The sequence below is a fragment of the Gnatocerus cornutus genome, chromosome 6, assembly GCF_029298725.1.
Source record: "Gnatocerus cornutus isolate USDA-ARS CGAHR chromosome 6, icGnaCorn1.1, whole genome shotgun sequence".
In the NCBI taxonomy this organism is placed as follows: Eukaryota; Metazoa; Arthropoda; class Insecta; order Coleoptera; family Tenebrionidae; genus Gnatocerus; species Gnatocerus cornutus.
This window is the reverse complement of record NC_142238.1, coordinates 14,053,484-14,074,949: the sequence shown is the minus strand read 5'-3', so window position 1 is coordinate 14,074,949 and position 21,466 is coordinate 14,053,484. Positions and strand designations below refer to the sequence as shown.

Below are 21,466 nucleotides of genomic sequence, written 5' to 3'. Positions count from 1 at the left end.
GTCGTTACATTATAGACGCGCGAGATTCAAAAATGATTTAATTTTATCTCAACTTCACTTTATTATTCACTTTTGAAAGTTGCTCTGAGTAAGAAATGCTTGTTTATTGATGCTGTTAGTTAATTGTTTTAACAATAAGAGTTCGTTTTAATCATATCTACATTGAGTTTATTATTTTATGTACATTACAATGAATATCGTGCATTTATAAATATTATATAAAATAATTATGTTTATAATATGGAAAAAGATTTATTCAATAATATTATGAGCAAACTACAATATCTTATAAATGAAACAGCTTCAACATTATATTATTGATTTATCAAATACAGAGAAATGAGCCGTTTTCTGTTTATCAATAAAAAAACTAGCTACAGTAACATCACACGGCTCACACCCAAGTACCATATAACATATTATAACAATTACTATGTTAATGATTATCATCGTTATCTCAACTGAAGTCTTAATGTCAACAAATCCCTCCGGAGGGACTACAATTACAATTCTTCCGGTACCATTTTTAATAGAGCCATTTTCTTCTTGGCCACCTTCGAGATGAGCACGTCGATGGGTTTTGTGGTGTCATAGAGTGATGGTGCATTAAAAATAATAAGTCCTGTTCCAACAACGCAAGCGAGGGTGAAAATCCACAGGAACAGTCTGTCGAGGACCATAGCGACGTATTTCCAATCTTCCTCGACCTGAGTAAAACACATTTAGCTTATTTAAAATGTTAAAACATCGTCTTACGTTTTCGAAAGAGTCCTTGTTTCTAACATGTTGAGCGATGAACCTGGAATCGGCTATAGTTTTCTCCATGTCATGCATATCGAGCTTGTCGAAAGAAGGACTCGCGTCGCTTGTCCCGTCGAAAGTGTTAGTCCTGCAACTAGCAGGACTGTACAAGTCTTCGTCGCCGCCGGAAAGGGGCATTGAAGGGAAAGGGGGCTCCCCGAAGCAGGGACCCATACCTCCAGAAGCAGCTACGTCGAATCTAGAAGGAGGTGGAAGACCCAAATCGAAACTATCGAAAGAGGTTTTTTCGAAAGATTTACATTTGTCCATCATGGGAACTTGGATAACATCAGTGAGCATACTGTCTTGACATTTATTATCGTCATCGTCGTCTTTTTTGGGACGTTCTATGAAGAGGAATTTCGGGAGGATGTCAATAAAGAAGAGACGAACCCAAGGAGCCAGTTTGTGGGTAACTGGTGAACGGAAGTTGACGTTGAGAACGGCGATCGTGATGACGACGGAAAGAGTGCACAACAACATTGTGAAGAGCAAATATTTACCTAACAGAGGCACTGTTATGGAAGTAGGAGGAATGATTTCCACCAACAAGAGGAAGAATACAGTCAAGGAAAGAAGAATGGAGATGCAGAGTGATACTTTTTCGCCAGAATCGGATGGTAAGTAAAACACCAAGATGGAGAGGAACGATATGCCCACACAAGGAATGATTAAATTGACGGTGTAGAAAAGAGTTTTTCGTCTTAGAGTAATGTTGAAGATGATGTCAGGATAGGGTTCTTCACAACAACTGTAGAATTTCTCATTTCGCACTGCTGGTACCTTCATTATGTCCCATTCCACTGATATGTAATAATCTTGAAGATCTATACCTACATCGATCTTATTGGAATCTTGTACTTGTGACAGATGGCGTAAATCAACCTAGCAAAGACATGTTTACACATCTTTCATTACTCTGGAACGCAGGTTACCATATATCCGTCATAAGTCCAAGATCCGAACTTCATGAAGCATGTTTGCTCGTCGAACGGAAAATATTCCACGTCGATTTCACAGAAAGACTTATAGATTGCTGGAGGTTTCCATACTACTTTACCCGTGTGGTGGAGGATGGCTTTGGTCATTATCGTCACTTCGTAGTTGCCATCGGCACTAAAAATGAGAGCAACCCGTTTAAATACGCTCCTTATAATTACTTCAGCGTTGTTTATTAAATCGCTTTGATCTTCTATTCGAGCAGGTAGCGCAAAATGTACGTAGAATACATAACAAGAGCTTCTATTATCAAACTGATTTACAAAGCTAGGCAAGCATGCGAGCGACCTAAATAATTTAAACTACACCAGAAATTGTTTGCGAGTATTGCAGAGGGTGCTTAAACACAACAACATTGTCGGGTTATTTTTAAAATTCCTCGAATTTATGAAGGTGAAAAGGAACGTTTTTTTAATAAGATACCGCAATGCGCCACTTTCTCATTATTCCAACGCTTTAATCAGATTCCACGTTTCTACCATATTTTTAAACTAAGCGTTCATCACGAAATAAATTGCCGTAAGCTTATCAAAAACTTACTTGTTATAGAGTACAATATCTGGAAGCCAAATGTGTTCAGATGGAACATGGAGAGTTTCAACACCGTTGTAATCGTCTGGATTCCACTTCAGCTTATAATCGTTCCATTCCTGAAATGCATACTTGCGGTTTTACACCTGATTCTGAATACAGCTAATTTTTTTTCGTACCTGTTCGACCCAAACGTTGGTGGTCATTATTTGGTTCTTTAGGTTCTGGACAAAAAAAGTTGTAACATGAATTACTTATTTCGGTAGTAAAATGTTTTAAAGCTTGTGAAAATTTGCTTTGAAAACATGTTGTCTAAGTAAACGTCAATTCGTTTTATTTGCGTCGCTTTAATTTAAGCGGATTTTTATCTAATAATTTAAAGCCGACGGAGTTTGTTTACTTTGTTTCAGACGGGAATAATTCATTTATGTTTGACTTTCAAACATCAAACTTGTAATTACTTTATTATAATTATTTAAGGTGGAAATCTGTAAAATTCGGAGAATACAAAAACAATTTAGATCTTCCGAAATTAGCGTTTATAGAAGAGATGTCTTTTCGATATAATATTATGGGGGCCCAGTGAAGTACTCATTTTTAAATCGTCACTCAAAGAAAAAAATTCAAGAGACGAAAAACGTTTGGTAAAACACTCCAAATGTGTGATCTTCGTAGTGGTTTTATCTTAAAAAAAGGAGCAAAGAATTTATTATTGAGAGGTCGACTTTTCAGTAGCTTCTTCTCCAAAGGAAATTTCTAATTTTTCTCTCTATTTTCTATTTTATTAAAGCGGCGAAATAATTCGGAATCGGGTATTGCTCCATCAGGTCAGGACACAGAGATTTTTATAAAATATCTTTTTTTACACCGCGCCTACGTTTTAGTTTTGCTCAACAACTTGCAAAATCATTAAACTTTATAATACACCACTGAAAAGATAATTAAATAAGTTTTCCAACGAATTATTTATAGAAGTCGGCAGGAGAAAAACTGATAAAAAATTCGAAAAACGAACGTTTTTTAAACACTTCTTAATACGTTTATGCCTAGAACTCCTAAAGTGGTATTTGATTTTTTTTAGTGTGATACCTTATTATCTTTTATTATTTAGAAGTTACCTGACGATGAATATAGAGATTTAAAAAAAAAACTTTTGAAAACTTTCGGAGATTTTGTAAAAAATTTAATTTAAATGTTCAAAAAATTGTAGTTTTTCGTTAAATCATGCATTGTTAAATAATTTCACTGGTCATAATTAAATATACCTAAAAATTATGCAGCAGCTGTTAAAAAGTTGTTAATTTAATTTTTTATGTATGTAAAGACGTTTTCGTATTAATCTAGATATTTTTTTCGCCCCAGTTAAAATTTTAGTAAAATTGTTGATATTTTTATCAGTTACTTATACCAGATTGTTTGTAAAAAAATTCAAGTGAAGATGCAAAAAATTAATTTTCAGTAACATCTACTTCCTCATTTTGTGCTAACTTTTTAACAGATTGGTGAGTATTTGTGTTTAATAGTTACCATTTGTCTTTCCTAGAAAATTAAAGTAATTACTTCCAAAGATTTCCACTTCCTAATTTTTTGGTCTATAAGCAAACTAAGAACTCATAATCATCAAGAACTGTTTCAAAATGTATTATTCTGGCCTGCGTTACCATTAAGTCATTTTAAAACTTAATATGTGTTCTGAATTTACGATTTTGTAATTTGCTTCTTTAATGAAATCGCCAAAAAGTTATAAAACTTTTAATTTTTTTGAAAAATTTTTCAATGATTTTTTGTTCTGTAATTTCTAAATGATAAAAGAAAGCAATACAATTGTCAGCGGGTTAAAAAGACAAGATCTCAATGTTTTCAATGATGCATTACAATGAAAAATCGATGAAATAATTTTTAAGTTATATAAAATTACATATAAAAATCACTAAAGAAAGAACATGAGAACCTTTTTGCAAAAATATTATAAGAAGTTCAACTCCTAGCGATGAGTTTTCTACGGCGTTGGAAAGCTTATTAAATTGGCTTTTCAAAAAACTGTGGGATTATTTCAATACCTTAAGAGTTTTCAAGAAAAACTGCAAAAAATAAATTTGTGTTCAGTAGAAACCAAAACTCCATAAAGTAAAAATTCTCCCCTTTCGCAGGCTTATCCATACAAGCACATGAATAAATCAGGTTTAGTGTCGTGCTCATTAGCACACAGTGTTGCACAGAAATTGACGTAATCTTCGTCTAATTTCCATGCATAATACGCAAACATGTTCCCAAAGATAATCTGCATTGAAGCAAATTTCTGCGTATTTTTCGGACTTACCACATCGATTAGCTGGGATAGTTTGAGGCCCATTTTGACGGTGAGTCGGTCAGAGTTGTTGCCGACAGGTCTGATAAGGCGGTTGTAGTTTGATAGAAGATCATCATAGAGACGTTTGGCATCCTGGTTGCCAATAACAACCGGGTTAAAAGCTCCCAGCATCAACCATGAAAGGGTGAGCAACAGCTCCATCATACCTTCCTGGAATGAAATTAGCTAGATTATTGTGTTCCGTCAACTGGTCAACTTTGTAATTACAGCGCACTGCAGCAGTATTAATTAATCATCGGAAACGTCAGTGAAAGGATGACTGCAAGGTAGTAATTAATTAAGGGAGACTCTAACAACTGTCATAACTTTATTATAGATGAATTATGTTGCTAATTTCTACGGTCTCAGGAGGACTGCACTATATTGCTTGTATTTTATTTCGTTGAGAAATTGTATTGTTCCCACTCAATTTCCTTTTGTTGGATTTTCGTTTCATTGTACTCTTTGTATCCGTTTATAACTTAATCGTGTTGTACTGTTTTAATTGTGTGCTTTACAGGTTTTATTTGGAGAAGAAAATTCATTTTTGGTTCCACAAAGAAATCGCAGAAGGGAATGACATCTCAATCCACACAAAGCTAACACGCTAAAAGTAAAGTTCTTGGAACATCGGGATTAGTTTGTAAACTACCTCAAAAAACGAGATTAATGTTTAATGTACTAAAAACTTTGAGAAAACTTGTATGAAATTTTGAAACTAATGGATTTAATTTCCTGAGAAATCTATTTAAAAACTTGTGCATACTACTACTGAAACTTTACTACTTATACAAGATAATAGCACAAGAAATTTCATTTAATCCTCACACTAAAATTATTTTAAGTTTACACCTCGGCTTGGAGCCTCGGTCACTTAGCAGCGATTAAGATGAAGAAATTAAGCGGATTTAGTACTGAGAATGTTTTGTTTATCTTCGCTACGGGCAAACTGAATTTAGGAGGATCGTTAGCAGTAACTGAATTTATTAAAATTGAAAACTTCTCAGAGAACCTTTCCTTCACTAACAGAATGTTAATAAAAAACAAATAACAAAGTCGACTAATTTTAATTGAATTAGATAAAAACTGGTCGTCATTTTGAACTACGGTTCGTTTATTTTAGAGGCTTTAGTTGTTTTAATCATTTCCTGTGATCCCGCCGGTTAGTTAAAGTAGCTTTTACAATTACGGTACAGAATCCGCCATTACTCCGAGATTTTCTCTTAATCCTGAGCAAATACGACAATGTTGCGTTTGCTTCTCCGATTTATGTTTAAATCGATAAGTGTTGGAATTATTCTCTTAATCAGGAAAAGTGGAAAATTTTATTTTTTTCAAAATGCGCAAAAGAATTTTACTGAAACCTTATTTACATAAAATTTTATTCTCGTCAAAACATTGAATTATAACTATGCGAACAAATATATTTTCCAGCCAACATATTCTGGTTTTCAATGAAGAATTTATTGCCATTTTGCGTGTGATAATCAGAGTTCTATTTAAAGTCAATGATTTGGTACAATAACTTTCCATAATGAAATATAAATGTTATGTTAATAGAGAAAGAACAACAAAAATATTTTTATTGACCCCTTTGCGATAACCGAAAACAAAAATTGATTTGTAAATTTTGTTTAAAAATTATTGAACTCATGTTTTTGCTGAACAGTTTTTGTTCTTATTTGGCACTTGTAAAAATTCAAACAATCGTATATAAAATTTTGTATACTCTACAAATTACATAAAGAAGTAACACTTTCTTACTTACACATAAAACTGTAAAAAGTAACTTTACGGCCGCTCCTGAAACGTTTTAACCCACTTTACTTCTTTAATGTTATCAAATTTCTCTTCTTGCTTTCTTTTACTTACAGTCGCCTAATAACGTTGAGTAGTTGAAATTTGGCTAAAAGGATTTTGGGTCTCTGAGGTAGAATTCAATAAAGATCATTTGTATCTACAGTGTACAAAAATTATTATTTTTGAACGAAAATCCAATGAAGTAGAGCCAAGGTAGAAAAAGTCTGTAATATTGTAAAGCGACTTATCTAATTTTAGAAAGCACTTAGTAAATAGCTTTTTTTGTGCATTTTCTTCTTAAAGAGCAATCGTTCGGTTATCAGTTTTCTTAGAAGCCTTGAAAAGTTTACTTTACTTAATTGCAGTAGATTTAGTGAGAGCAATAAAGTGGTGTTTTTAAAATATGTATTTTTTCTTTAAGCGTAACAAAATGTTTACATTATATTACCAATAAAATAAAGCTAGCGGTTAAACGAATCATAACCCAGGGACCGTAATGCAATCTGACAGCCATTTGAGGTTTTACATTCATTTGACATTTCTATCTTTCATTGAGCTTACATTGCAGTGTTGTTTTTATTCAACCCTAAATATTAATAAAAGTTTTTGCGAACAGTATTTAAAATAGAATTTTATTAAATAGAGGCCACAAGACGTGCGCCGCCAGTTCAAATTGAAAATACTTGAAAAAAACAGAATATTTTAGTAGGAGCAGAATCCCTTTTTGTATTTTATTCAAATTGCATTACCCCGCTTGCTCTCTGAATTCAATACAATTTTTTATTAATTTCTACTCCTAATAACATAATATACTATTTTATTCTGATTACAATTTTTTTATAGAATCTTAAGACCGAAATTTGTAATTATAACTTTTCTGAGTTTTAAATCAAAGGCTTAATCGCTGAGATTTTAAGTCTATAGAAGTTAAGATTTCTAATAGATTTTAGTCTAGGAGTTCAAAATAGAACACTCCTGAATCGGCTTAGAACCCGATATTCTAAAATCGGAAATATCAGTGCAAATAATTAAAACTCGCTCGATTTAAATAATGAAATCACATTTTTTAATTTCATTTGATCAAATTCGAAATCGAGATTTAAACGATTTAGATGCATTTTTTACTCTGCGACTAGAATCGATAAAATCAGATTAAAAATTTAAAGCAGATAGGGAAAGGCGATTTCTTTAGCAGTTCCATTTGTCATTGCTCCCACCAATTTTAATTGATTTGTTTTTTAATTAAGTAAATATTTAGGTGTGTTTATTTTCTACTTGCATTCTTTATTGTTTGGAAATTATTGCAACATGTTAATTAGAAAAATAAGTGCAGCCAAAAAGCAATAAACTGTTTAATGAATTGTGTTTTAAAAGATCAAATTTTTTAATTACAATTTTTGTTAGAATTATTGATTTGTTTATGCAAAATATACAAATTTTTAAAATGACTTTCTTGACCCAAATTGCCGACAGTTGTAGAAAAATGCTTCTCATTTTGCTACTAGATATTTCTGAATCTGTTGATGATGTAATGCAAAATTCTGAAGACATTGGAAGAATTCAATTTGTCGCATTTCCATAAAACTCTTATATTTATCAGCGTGAAAAGAATTTCCAATTGAGGCTCCCGTAATTACATAATTGAATAGTAGCAATTCCCTTTGAACTTCCTAATGTCTTTAGGTTTCGAAGAAATAGTAACTAAACGATTTTCCGTGATAATCAAATAGGAGTAACTCGACCGTCGCGATTTGTATAAAGTATATATTCTTTCGATTATCTTAAGCGATTCAAGTTTCCGATAAAAATGTTAATCTTGCCTGTCACCACGTATCACATCTCTCAAGACAAAGATTTAAGATGACAAAGAGCACTCGAGAGCTTTTATAAGTCAGTGAGTAAACGCCCACTTTCAAATCTAAACAATAAAGAAAAGCTCGAAACTTCGCCAAAACTCAGAATTGAATAAAATTGTCAGTTTCTCACCTCTTACATGATCTGCCAATCAAATCTAAAAACGCACGTTCTCGATGTACTTTTCATAGTATCACGCATCACCGTCACTGCGATGTGGTTCTGTTAGAGCTCTGCTGTCGGCAGGACATCCCTAGCTACTGGGGTGCAGCATCCCTTAGCAGTTCTTTGATATGACGGAGGTTCGCGAACGGATCCGAGGAAAGCCAGTCAATACCCGGTCGGAGACTCGATCCGGAGGGCGGACCGGAATTATCGCTAACACCATGAATGAAGGACTCACCAACAGCAATGCGATATCCCGCACCACTTCGGATTGATTCCCATATTAATTAATTATGAAAGTTGCTCCTACTCGGTGATTATCTCAGCGAAAGGGAAGTAATGAGTTTAAAAAGACCAAACACTCTCAAAGTTGCTACTTTCATTCTTCAAGTTCATTGGAAGGTTTTGTTCTATCAGAAAAAATTGGTTGTGATGCGGCAGGCAATGTCCAACTTGCCGAAGTTTGCTCCACACGAAAAACTGGCGGTTTTTGTTGGGCGAAGGAGACTAAAGCCTCCGCGAAACATTGACTAGTTATTGTGCTCTCGTGTCATAAAAATTGCTTTTTTTCTATTCTAGCAAAACTTATAATGACTTAACATGCTTCAAATTAAGTCCTTTGTATAGTTTTGTCTCATTTGGGAACGCAACCGGTTATTTAGCGGAACAAGAACTTCCATTAAAATTAGCAACTAGTTTCATAACTAGCCGATTGTTCATTTATTTTCGAGCGGTTTGGATACAAATCGTCAATTTATATGTAAATTAATATTGCAAATTGTATCCATTTGCGACGTTATAAAACCGAAAATTTATAGCAGCAAGTGCACCATTCATTAATTCTTATGAAAAGAATCATGTAAAGCTCATTTATAGGAAAATTCGAGAGTTTAACAAGTTTTCTTGAGATGACTGTGATTTATTTACCTCAGAACTGCGATGGTGGAACTTTGTCTCTTCGATTTTGTGGAGCCGTTTACTGCATAGAGATTGAAAATAATGTTTCCTTTTATGGCTTCGAGTATTTTGTTATTTTTTATTGGGTGTATATTCTATCTTCAATCATTTTGCAACAAAAGCCTCATGCATTTTAATAGAAAAAACTGATTCTTTCTGCAGCAATATTCCCGTTTTTAAATTTTCTACAAATGGTGGACGCGCCGCAATAAGAGACTTTATTATTGGCGTGTGTTCATAATTTTACGTGATTTTTTAATTAGAATGAAATTTAAACAATTATAGAAAGAAAATTAAAAAAGAATTTTATTAAAGTTTCCGGTGCCGTCCTATGTGGAGTAAACTGCATTTTCTGATAGCCTTCTTATTTTGTTCCAAATCACCGAGCAAAACAGCGATAAAGCATAATTTTGCAATTTGGGACACTTAATACACAATTAAAAAAAATAACTTTCCCAAATTTCATAGTTATAACACTAAAATTACCAAAATTACGAATTTTATTGATAAATATCGAAAATATTTTTTTCGTCCTAAAAATGAAAATTACTAAAATTTGTGTCGACTTAATACACGACTCAAAAATAAAAATTTTCCCAAATTTCATAGTTGAAGCACTAAATTTACGAATTTTAGTTATAAATGTCGAATCTTTTTGCTTCGTCCTAAAAATAAAAATCTTTAAAGTTTGTGTTTTTTGCTCCACAATTTTGCAATTTGGTGGGATTAATACATAATTCAAAAATAGTCGTTTTACTAAATTTTATATCAGTAGTTCTAAAATTACCAAAATTACAATTTTTAGTAATAAATGTCGAACATTTTTGCTTTGTCCTAGAAATAAAAATTTCTAAATTTCGTGTCTTTTGCTCTACAATTTTGCAATTTGGTAAACTTAATACATGACTTAAGAATAGTAACTTCTCCAAAGTTCAGAGCTGTAGCACTAAAATTACTAAAATTACGAATTTTAGTGATAAATGTAGAACATTTTTGCTTCGTTCTAAAAATGAAAATTTCTAAAATTCGTATGTTTTGCTCTACAACTTTGCAATTTGGTAGACTCAATGCATAACTCAAAAATAGTAAGTTTTTCAAATTTCATAGCTGTAGCACTAAAACTACCAAAATTATGATTTTTAGTATTTTTTTTTAAAAAATGGTGGATGCGCTGGGATAGAAACTTTCCTCTTGGCAAGTGTGCATCATTTTACATATTTTTTTAATTATAAATATACCCATAAAAAGTAAAAATTTATTTTATTAAACTTCCCAGTTCCACCCCATCTGCAGGAAAACTGCATTTTCTGCTCCCTCTCCGAACAAAACAGTTTTGTTTTAAATCCCCGAACAAAACGGCGACAAAGCATTTTTTTCATTTTATTGATCAAAGGAAAGAGAACATGTTTCCCCAGATTGAGTGCTCGCATGTTGGATACATTTCAGTGCAATTATGTTGTTTGTTCGCTGCCAAGTCGAACTCATCCCTTTCTTCGTGACCTTCGTCTTCAAAATGTCGGACTCTAAAAACAAACCCGTCAGTTAAAACAACCAAGTTTGTAATTTCCATTTGCAATAAAAGCGATAAGACACTGAAAAAATAGAAAAATATTTACATAAACCGTACCTAAAGATGGCTTTAATAATTTCTTCCATAAAAGTGCCTCTTTCTCTGGCTGCTTTGCTGACTTCGCAAACCGTCTTAAGCAAACACGCTCTGCCATCTTTGCTTAGTCTGTAAATAAGTTTTGTTTAAACAAAGACAACTGGGTGATAGTAGCGTGTTATTAAATTGCGTGTAAAATTTTAGTTATCTCAAATCTTTAAAGATAAATTATGAAATTAGTTTCCGAGTCTGAAGATTGCTGGTATTATATTTATTACCCTGCGAACAACTTTTCGATTTTAGTGTATAGGTCCCTCCTCGTCCTTCTATAAACTCTGTGATAAACAGGATGTAGATAAGTCGTAACAGGCTCGTTGTAAATTTTCCTCCGCGGTTGTTGAGCGTTTTGACTCGTTCTAGAGTCCTTCGCCGTTTTGTACCTGCAAGCACAATTTCCAATCAATTCCATGGCTCTACCGGCTTAAATCTTAATATTACTGGTTACGATTCTTGTAGGTCCGCTCCGGGGTGTTGTTATAATTGATTTTCTTTTTGGTGTGAAGCGCGGTAAATCCCGGATTTGTAACAGATATCTTAGAGTATCCTTTGATGGTGTTGTAGCTGCTTGCTGGTGGTTTATTTATGAGAAATGGATTGTAATAGGTTTTCGTGTAAGTGACAGGTGCCGGGGATTTTGTGTTTTGTATCGTCCAGCCGCCGGAAGCGTGCTTTTGGGGCTTGTCAATGCGGTGGAGGAGTTCGGAGGGCCTTCTGAAGGGCACAAATGGATCATGAGGTAACTGCCATGCCAACGCCACTGTAGAGCCGACTGTAAAGAGTTGGCCGACACCCAAAGATGGCTGTGTGAAGCAAAAAACTGAAACAGTGTATACAATTACATTTTTTAATCTCAGCAATTAACTCCAGATCTAACTTAATCTCTACTTAGATAAAGAATGAGAGCACAGATAATCTTGTAAGAAATTGGACATCAGTTCAGCATTTATCTCTAATTCCGAAGCGATTAAATAAGAATTGGATTTTTTTGTTTGAGATTGTTCTTGCACGTGCCAATTTTTTAGGGTGAATCAAATATCGATTATGTCTTTCGGAGGGCGGAAGCCTACGATTTTTTCATGGACGTTCAAACAGGAAGGCAACGATTTGTCATCCCTAACTCTCTATTTACTGTGCGTCTGAAAGTTTCATTTGTCAGATTTATTTAATTTGTGTACGTTCATTTTGTTATTGATCTGTTTGTTCTGTGTTGGCTGAATTGACGGATGTTTTGAAAAGGTAAAAACGTCTAGAAAAAAACTCGAAATAAAAGTGAACACTCAGAAGTTAGAAATAGTCGTTCATATTTTGGGAAATTTAGTGCCACAGGTATGCAACTCGAGAAAGTTACTATTTTTGAATCGTGTATTAAGTATATTAAATTGCAAAATTGTGGAGCAAAAAACACAAATCTTAGAAATTTTTATTTTTTGAGCAGAGAAAAAATATTCGACATCCATCACTAAAAATCGTAATTTTTGTAATTTTAGTAGTACGGGCATGAGATTTGGGGAATAAACTATTTTTGAGTCATGTATTAACTCTACCAAATTACAAAATTGTAGAACAAGAAACTCAAATTTTAGAAATTTTTATTTTAAAAACGTCGAAAAAATTTTCGACATTTATCACTAAAAATCGTAATTTTAGTAATTTTATTGCTACTGATATGAAATTTGAGGGAGTTATTATTTTTAAATCGTGTATTAACTCCACTAAATTGTAAAATTGTAGAGCAAGAGATACAAATTTTAGAAATTTGTATTTTTAAGACGAAGCAAACATTTTTGACATTTATCGCTAAAAATCGTAATTTTGGTAATTTTAGTGTTACAGATATGAAATTTGCAGAAGTTACTAGTTTTGAGTCATATATTAACTTTACTAAATTGCAAACTTGTAAAGCAAAAGACACAAATTTTAGAAATTTTTATTTTTTGGCAAAGCAAAAATCTTCGACATATAGGTATCACTAAAAATCGTAATTTTAGTATTTTTTGTGCTACAAATATGAAATTTGGGAAAGTTATTATTTTTAAATCATGTATTAACTCCACCAAATTGGAAAATTGTAGAGCAAGAAACACAGGTTTTAGAAATTTTTATTTTTAAGACAAACCAAAAATTTCTGACATTTATCACTAAAAATCGTAATTTTGGTAATTTTAGAGTTACTGATATAAAATTTAACGAAGTGACTATTTTTGAATCATGTATTAACTCCACTAAATTGCAAAATTGTAGAGCAAGAAACACAAATTTTAGAAATTTTTATTTTTAAGACGAACCAAAAATTTATCGCTAAAAATTGTAATTTTGGTAAATTTAGTGCTACAGGTATGAAATTTGAGGAAGTTACTAGTTTTGAATCATGTATTAACTCTACCCAATTGCAAAATTGTAGAGCAAAAAACAAATTTTAGAAATTTTTATATTTTGGGAAAGCAAAAATTATCGACATTTATCACTAAAAATCGTAATTTTTGTACTTTTAGTGCTAGAGGTATGAAATTAAAGGAAGTTATTGTTTTTGAGTCATGTATTAAGTTTACCCAATTGTTTAATTGTATTATTACGTACGCCGTTCATAAAAAGCCACTTTATGGACGCTAAAGGATATCATTAAGCTTAAATTGTTATACAATCATACATAAAAGCATTTTTTTCAGCTAATTCTAAAAATGATAGTTATGGGTGTACCAAATGGGGTAAAATTTGCAGTTTTCGAATAATATATCTAAGACCCTAAGAATCTAAATAAATCACCAAATTATTATCAAAATGTGGTAATAATCTTCTACTTTATTACTTTTCTTTTCTATCCTCAGTTCAATAAACATAAATCAAGTAAAATTTATCTCTCCTTCGGGTCAGCCTTTCCTTTTTTTTAGTCTTCAGCTTTAAGTGGATTTCAAGATGCTACTTTATTTATGACAATAAACCAGTAATAGTTTATTTAAATTCACATTTTTTGTACCTGGATCAAAGCCTTTTACCACCGCCAAAGCCCACAAAAAATTTAGATCAATTTTCGTTGAAATAACCGAAAAAACTTTACTTTCCTCTGAAAATAAGCCCGATAAAAGCACCAATATCTTAAAGCTTGTTATACATTTACAAAAAGACTGCGCTTTGAAGTAAAGTGCGCCAAGTTCAATTTCCTGAAAAAAGCAAATTAGCTTCCTGTGTTTTAAGTCTTATCATCGTCAAATTGCTCAAAGCTCGCGAAAAAAGAAGCTTTTATGTAGTAAATTTCACGCTACGGAATTGTTAAATTCGGTTTTGCATTTTTCACGGTGGAATTCAAATAAAAATTTATCCGCAGAGATTGACAGATTACGCGACAGTTAACATGAAATGAATACGCACCTAGCTGTAGAGAGCTTCCTTCCGGGAAGATGAGGTACCTTCGTTTTCTCGACAAACTTGCATCCGTGTCATTAATTCGTGCTTGGATGTCATCTTGTAAATTTTGTAGCGTTGCTCGTATCAAAAATATAATAAAGAAAATTGCACATGTGGTTACTTGTCTAGCCATTGCTTTTCCCGAGTAAACGACTACGGACACTGTGCTAAATTCTTTCTTGATAAGGCGATAATTGTTTCAACGGTTTTCATAGCTAAACGGTACTTTAAGTTAAATATTTAACACAATTGTGATTAAATTATCACAAGTAGACTAATTCTGGATTTTATTGACCGCAGTTTGTCCAACTTTTCCAACTTGTTCATAGAGAATGGAGATCCCCTTATATCTCATTGGAGTTTTTATGTTGTTTGTTCCCGAAATAAATTCGGGTGGATCTAGAAATGACAACGTTATTCTTTCTCGTCGTAAAAGATATGTGGCTTTTCCAGATGGATCTACCCTGATCGTAAGTTTTTCATATTTTTTTAACTTAAATTATAGTTTTTGCAGTGGGCGTTCTGCATGACGGCACAAACTATCCTACCCATGGGAATCTTCACCGAAGGCGTCAATTGGGGTGTTGCCTACGATCTTCCCAACAGAACTACTCTTTTGGGATATGTTGAAGACAAATCTAACTACTTGTTAAGAAGAAGACATCGAAGGGATTTGTATAGTAAAGCGGAAGTTATCATGGATTCGTAAGTTCTTAGTATACATACATTCACGAGTTGAGCTTTAAAGCTTTGCCGAATAGGAACGCGGCCAAAGCTTTGTTTCTCCAAGTTTTAAAAATTTTCTGAATTATGTTGGCGTTTTGTGAGTTGCAGGAGTTTGTTTTATTTATTTGGAAAGTTTACTCGTTTATTCAAAACACACAAACTATGTTGAGGTAATCAATCCATGTCAGACATGAGCTTTTATGTGTGTGAATTACATATTTTAATGCAAACAAATAAACAACACATAGAAGTTACTAAGGTTGGCAAAAACAAAACACCCTAAACGGGGCAGTTGGCGAGAGTGGTAACAAAATGGGCAGTTGACGTTTCTAATCTCAAAAGTTCAATTTCAACGTTTCTAATTCGACTAGAATTTTACTTTAAATTTTACTTTTAATTAAATTTATAATTTAAAAATTATCTTACATTCATTATCGTACATTCCCAAAGAGAATTCGGTCCCTCCAGATTGGCAAGTACACTCTGATTTACCAAAAATCTAATGTAACTTAATTAAATTAATTAAATACGATATTTTATCTACTTCTATAATTTTTTATTTTTATTTACGATTAATCACTGAAGTAAGTATGATTCATTTAATTTTCCTAGTGCGACACATGTATAAACATTTTTAACTTGTTTATTTTAAAAATTTTAATATGCGAATTGTTCAAAACGTGTTAAAATTCTTAGAGCAAATAATACAAAACAATGAGAAAAAAAAACATTTTTTATAAAAAAATTATAACTGCTGTAGTTTTAGCACTTTTTTAGTAAAATTTTAGACTTACTAATTAACTATTTTAAATTACAAATTTCCACAGTGAGAGACAGAAAATTCGAAAAATTTTTTCTTAGAAGGAACACAATTTGCCACATTTTTTATTAAAATTTGTAACTTTTGCAGTAGTATTGCTTTCTCAATGAGATTTGGGGATATAACTATTTTTGCCCTGTTTATTAGCTGTTTCAAATTACAAATTAATAGAGCAAAAAACAGGCATTTTGGAAAATTCGAAACGTAGGAATATTATTAGCCTTAAACTGTTCATTTACTGTTCCAAATTACAAATTTATAGAGCAAACAAGAAAAATTGTGGAAATTTTCTTATTAAAGAAAAGGCAAAATTACAACCAGTACAATTTTAACTCGTTATCGATGTAATTTGGAGATGAGACTAATTTTGGTACACTAATTAATTGTTTCAAATTACAAAATCATAGAGAAAAAGACAAAAATTTTGGAAGTTTTTCCTTGGAGGCAAAACTAATTTTTAATCAAAATTTGTGACTATTCCAGTTTTCATGTTTGAATAATGAAATGTAGTGATATTATTAGCCTTGACCTATTGATAGAAATTTATAAAGCATACAAAATCAATTTTTGAAATTTTTTTATTAAGGAGAAGATAAAATCTGCAATGCATAAATTTGAGGATATTATTAGCCTTGACCTGTTTATTAACTTTTCATATTACAAATTCATAAAACAAGAGACAGAAATTTTCGATTTAAGGCAAATTTATTTAATGGTAGATAAAAACTGCTTATTTGATAACAACACGAGCTAAATTTTTAAACGTTCTGAATTTTTAATTTTTATCGTTTGTCGTGAAATTGTTGTAAATGTACACAACAATGTTAGAACCCTTTATTTTCCCCCCATTGAAAAGAATTGAAAATTAATGCATCATAAAACCAAATGTTTTGAACTAGAGCTATAATCCACAGTTAAATTCGTTGGCGCATCGTAAAATAGCTGCAGTTACTCCGTTAAAATATAAAACTAGCAGTATCTCATTCGCAAAAAGCTTTCTCAGTCTTGTAAATTCGCTGGGATGTAAAACGGAATGTAATAAAATTTGATCCGTTTGAAGTTGTTTACATTTTTATTTCCACGTCCTCATTACTTTATTGTTTCGGAATTAAGACGTAAATAATCTTCCAGAATGGGTTTCCACGGTCGGAGTTGTGTCTTTCGAGCTTTATGTGAGGCATCTCGTTTAAGTCGTAAAAGTCCCACTTTATCAGAAGAATTGATCCGTCTTGTCTTCAAGTAAGTTATTTAAGTTTAAAAAGAGATTATTAATCGGTATTGATTGATAGGTTTCCGGGACAAAGCATATCGGTTTTCGAGCCTGAAGAGCACCGTTTATATCATTCAGCGTATCGACAAGGACGAGAAAACAAGCAACAGGATTGTGCAGGAATGTTCCCGGCATGTTCAATCTCGCTCATAGATCTGGCTTTAGGATATTACAACGATTACACGGAGGAACCTCATTATCAAGTTTCGATACCAACGACGGAAGTAAATTGAAAACGAGACGATCAATATAAAAATAAACTCTGTAAACTGCACGATCAATAAAATTTTAAGATATGAAGCGACTTGAATAAGTTATTTCGTTGTTGTTTGTATGTAACTGTTTTCTCAGTTACGTTTCAATTAACAGGCAGATTCGAAGAACACGCAGTCACATAATGATTTATGGTTGACTGTTCAAGATGGCAATTACTCGAGCTATATTTTTCTTCATCACTATTTTAGCTCTGTGTGCCAGTAACGATCCTCCAGATAAGATTTTGTCCCGGAAAAAAAGATATCTCGTGTTCCCTGAAGGATCGAGTTTATCAGTAAGTATTTATGGCTTTAATCCTGAATACAAGACCAAAAATTGCGATGATGTGGTCTCAAGAGATTTTACGTTCAACAAACTCGGTTTAATTTTAAATTCTGGAATGACTTATCTCGTTACATAACCCGAATTTAATTTTCAGATAGCAATATGCATGACTGCTCAAATGGGAATAACACCAGGTGAAATATTCACGGAAGGCGTAAACTGGGGCATTTCGTACGAACTTCCAAACGATACCAAGCCGTTTAAGGAGTTTTTAGGGAAGTCAAAGGAAGTTATGCAAAGGCGACATCGCAGAGATCTTTATACTAAGATCGAGAAAATCATGAAATCGTAAGTCACTGCATTAATTAATGGAAAGCTCCGTGGAGTTATATTAAAATTCCTCTACTTGCAGTGTCTGTTTCAAAATTATATTTATGAATTTTAAACGTAGGATGTTCAAGCGAAATTCTCATTTCAAAGTTATGTAGAAATTCGACAAAAAGCAAAGTTAAACGGCATAAAGAAGTGAGCAAGATTCTGTTAGGTAAAGTTCGAGTTTGCTCTAGGTGACTTCTGAGTGCAAATTTCGAACTTAAATGTTAAACCAGTCGCTTCAGGCAACGATAAAGCAGAAATTTCGTTTCATTAGAAATTGCTGGATGTGTATTAATACTAGAGCAGTCATGAGTGTAACTAAACTTGTTGAAGTTTTTAATTGTCTAACTCTAGAAACTTTAAACAATAAAAGTTAGAAATCATGTTATGTTTGAAATGCTGATTACACTACACAATACATGATTTGTATTCTGCGTAATTTAAAAAAAAAGTTAAAAATGTGTTATGCTAATTTCGACTCTTCTTGAAATATTTTGCAATATTTGTCAGTATTTAAAAATGTTTGGTTTGTTCTCAAAATAAAAATGATCAAATATTCTGTTTCTTGTTCTATAATTTTGGAATTTAGCACAGATGATAATCAAATCAAAAGTAGTAAAACCTGCAAATTTCACTATTTTGAGACAAAAAATGTCAAAATTATAGAATTTAACAAAAAGTAGAGAACAATTTTTGGTTCGTTTAAAATATATATTTTTTTTAAATTGGTATTTTTTGCTCTATAATTTAGCAATTTATTGGGGTTAATAAGCCACTCAAAATTTATAATTGGCTCAAATTTTATTGCAAGAGCACTAAAATTGTCAGAGTTACAAATTTTTATAAAAAAATAAAAAAATAATTTTGCTTCATTCATACTACAGTAGGGCCTCGTTAATCCGGAGAGGCAAAAACAAGACCCTTTCCGGATTATCGAGGCGTCCGGATTACAGTATGCCATATTTGACGGTACTAAAACACATGTTTAACTTTAGTTTCTTTAATCAATTTTTAAATGAAAGCATAAAGTCAAAAATGTACATGTTCATGTAGAAAAACAGTAAGTTAAATTAGATAAAACAATAGACTTTACATAAACAAAAGACTGACGACGCATTGGCTCATGGCAGCCCGCACCTACACCCGCCCCCGCCCGTCCCCCCGCAAAGCTCATTGCCCGGCCGGATTACAGCGATCACCGAACTAGTAGAGGTCCGGATTACCGAGGCTCTACTGTATTTCTAAAAATTTAATTTTTTGCTTTAAAATTTTAAAATTTAACACAAATAATAATTAAGTCAACAGTAGTAAAACCTGCAAATTGTACTGTTTTGGGCTAAAACATGCCAAAGTTTCGTAATTTAATAAAAAGTAAGGCAAATTTTTGGTTTGTTCAAAATAAAAATATCCATGATTTGTATTTTTTGCTCAATAATGTGATGATTTAGTGGCGTTAATACACAACTTACAAATTGCAATTTGCCTAATTTTCAATGTTATAGCACTAAAACTGCCAGAGATACGAATTTTAGTAAAACTTGATGGATATTTTTTTAGCTTGAATATGAATAATTCTAAAATCTGTAATTTATACGAGAAGTTTAGCGATTGGATGGAGTTATTAAACGATTCAAAAATAATAATCATTTCAAAGTTGACAGCTATAGCACGAAAATTGTCACAGTTACGAATTTTTATAAAAATGTTGGATAATTTTGGTTCTTTTAAAAAAGACTTTTTCTAAACATTTTATTTTTTGCTTTAAAATTTTAGAATTTAGCACAGATAATAACTATGTCAAAAGTAGTAAACCAAACCTGAAAATTTTACTGTTTTGGGCTAAAAAATGTCAAATGTATGGAATTTAATAAAAAGTAAGACAAAGTTTTGGTTTGTTTAAAATAAAAATTTTCAACATTTGTATTTTTTGCTCAATAATTTGATGATTTAGTGGCGTTAATAAACAATTTAAAAGTGGCAGTTTGCCCAAATTTCAATGTTATAGCACTAAAACTGCCAGAGTTACGAATTTTTATAAAAAAAGGTTGGATTTTCTCTTACTTGAAGATAAAAAATTCTAAAATCTGTATTTTTAGCTCTTTAGTGTTTAGTGATTTGGTACAGTTTAGTAAGTTGGTGGACAAATCAAAAATAATAATATTCCTAAAATTGACATACAAATTTTTATATAAAATGTTCGATAATTTTGGTTCATTTTTAAAATGACTATTTCTAAAAATTGTATTTATTGCACACAATTTTTTTAATTAAACGCAAGTGATAACCAAGGTAAAAGTAGCAAAACCTGCTATTTTCACTGTTATAGGAAGAAAACTGTTGAAGTTACATAATTTAATAAAAAGAAACGTAGTGCAAATTTTTGGTTCGTTCAAAATTAAAATTTAAAAAATTGTAATTTTTGCTCTCCAAAATTTTGATTTAGTGGCGTTAATAAACAACTTAAAAATTGCAATTTGCAAATATGTGGTTGTTAATACACTAAATGTGACAGTTACGAATTTAAGAAAAAATTTAGCTTTTCCAATAAATATTAAATTTGATCTAGAGAACAAAAAAATTGTCTTGGAGTGTTATCCTTCGCTGCAAAATTCCAAAATTTTCCAACAAAGAAGAAGTTTATTCGTTTTTAAGGAAACTTTAATTTTAAGCTGACTCCTAAATCAGAATTAAATCCTTGAGGGTATAAACTCCTTTTCCAGAATGGGCTACAACGGCCGTAACTGCGTCCTCCGAGCTTTATGTGAAGCCTCTCGTCATTTCCAACCCAAAGGCGAAAGTTTAGTAGATGAAATCCTGCGAATCGTATTCAAGTCAGTCGTTGGCGATAACTTACAATATTTTACAATATTGCAATTTTAGATATCCAAAGAATCGCATTGACGAACCGGAAGACGAGAGACATTATCAGTATTATCAAGCGTCACAAAAGGGAATCAGATATCAGAACGAAGAATGTTTCGAAATGTTTCCAGGGTGTCCTTTTTCATTGATTGATCTAGCTCTCGGCTATTACTCCACTTTTGGACATTATCCTCTCACATAAGAAGGTTTTTAGAAAACAGTTGTGGAAAATTAGCGAATAAAACTGAGCTGCTTGTATTGATTTGAGATTTTCTTGTGATTTTCTCCTCACCTTGCGAAGGATTTGATGAGGCGTGCAGGAATACATTTATCAGTATCACTGACGCT

The 21,466-nt window shown here is 32.1% G+C and overlaps 4 protein-coding genes across 4 annotated transcripts; 2 read left to right on the top strand and 2 right to left on the bottom strand.

Moving 5' to 3' along the window:
• Positions 1–215: 215 nt before the first annotated feature.
• nAChRalpha1 (nicotinic acetylcholine receptor alpha1) lies at positions 216–8,596 on the bottom strand. The gene is made up of 7 exons (XM_088038654.1): positions 8,468–8,596; positions 4,652–4,852; positions 2,511–2,555; positions 2,341–2,450; positions 1,737–1,917; positions 757–1,686; positions 216–707 (listed from the first exon to the last, which is right to left on the bottom strand). The coding sequence occupies exons 2-7, from the start codon at positions 4,844–4,846 to the stop codon at positions 504–506; spliced, it is 1,665 nt and encodes a 554-aa protein (XP_087894780.1). The 5' UTR covers positions 4,847–4,852; positions 8,468–8,596; the 3' UTR covers positions 216–503.
• A 2,248-nt stretch (positions 8,597–10,844) lies between these two features.
• LOC148173188 (uncharacterized) lies at positions 10,845–14,658 on the bottom strand. Its single transcript, XM_088039855.1, has 5 exons — positions 14,490–14,658; positions 11,562–11,940; positions 11,342–11,503; positions 11,085–11,192; positions 10,845–10,980 (listed from the first exon to the last, which is right to left on the bottom strand). The coding sequence occupies exons 1-5, from the start codon at positions 14,656–14,658 to the stop codon at positions 10,845–10,847; spliced, it is 954 nt and encodes a 317-aa protein (XP_087895981.1).
• Positions 14,659–14,857: 199 nt separating this feature from the next.
• LOC148173187 (uncharacterized) lies at positions 14,858–18,017 on the top strand. The gene is made up of 6 exons (XM_088039854.1): positions 14,858–14,995; positions 15,040–15,230; positions 17,203–17,310; positions 17,361–17,565; positions 17,711–17,765; positions 17,806–18,017. The coding sequence occupies exons 1-6, from the start codon at positions 14,858–14,860 to the stop codon at positions 18,015–18,017; spliced, it is 909 nt and encodes a 302-aa protein (XP_087895980.1).
• On the top strand, positions 17,838–21,320 carry LOC148173186 (uncharacterized). Its single transcript, XM_088039509.1, has 4 exons — positions 17,838–17,891; positions 18,036–18,229; positions 20,977–21,087; positions 21,137–21,320. Exons 2-4 carry the CDS (start codon positions 18,048–18,050, stop codon positions 21,318–21,320), a joined length of 477 nt encoding a protein of 158 aa, XP_087895635.1. The 5' UTR covers positions 17,838–17,891; positions 18,036–18,047.
• The last annotated feature ends 146 nt before the right edge of the window (positions 21,321–21,466 follow it).

Bases quoted from the DNA above. Each gene is read 5' to 3' on its own strand.
- LOC148173188 (XM_088039855.1), bottom strand. From the start codon at position 14,658: ATGGCTAGACAAGTAACCACATGTGCAATTTTCTTTATTATATTTTTG. The intron at 11,193-11,341 runs GTAATAAATATA...ACTTATTTACAG, and splicing joins ATCGAAAAGTTGTTCGCAGG to ACTAAGCAAAGATGGCAGAG. The intron at 10,981-11,084 runs GTACGGTTTATG...GTTTGTTTTTAG, and splicing joins ATTATTAAAGCCATCTTTAG to AGTCCGACATTTTGAAGACG.
- LOC148173187 (XM_088039854.1), top strand. From the start codon at position 14,858: ATGGAGATCCCCTTATATCTCATTGGAGTTTTTATGTTGTTTGTTCCC. The intron at 14,996-15,039 runs GTAAGTTTTTCA...TAGTTTTTGCAG, and splicing joins CAGATGGATCTACCCTGATC to TGGGCGTTCTGCATGACGGC. The intron at 17,311-17,360 runs GTAAGTTATTTA...ATTGATTGATAG, and splicing joins TTGATCCGTCTTGTCTTCAA to GTTTCCGGGACAAAGCATAT.
- LOC148173186 (XM_088039509.1), top strand. From the start codon at position 18,048: ATGACTGCTCAAATGGGAATAACACCAGGTGAAATATTCACGGAAGGC. The intron at 18,230-20,976 runs GTAAGTCACTGC...CTCCTTTTCCAG, and splicing joins ATCGAGAAAATCATGAAATC to AATGGGCTACAACGGCCGTA. The intron at 21,088-21,136 runs GTCAGTCGTTGG...TTGCAATTTTAG, and splicing joins ATCCTGCGAATCGTATTCAA to ATATCCAAAGAATCGCATTG.
- nAChRalpha1 (XM_088038654.1), bottom strand. From the start codon at position 4,846: ATGATGGAGCTGTTGCTCACCCTTTCATGGTTGATGCTGGGAGCTTTT. The intron at 1,918-2,340 runs GTAAGTTTTTGA...TCTCATTTTTAG, and splicing joins GATATTGTACTCTATAACAA to TGCCGATGGCAACTACGAAG. The intron at 708-756 runs GTAAGACGATGT...TGTTTTACTCAG, and splicing joins ACAAGGACTCTTTCGAAAAC to GTCGAGGAAGATTGGAAATA.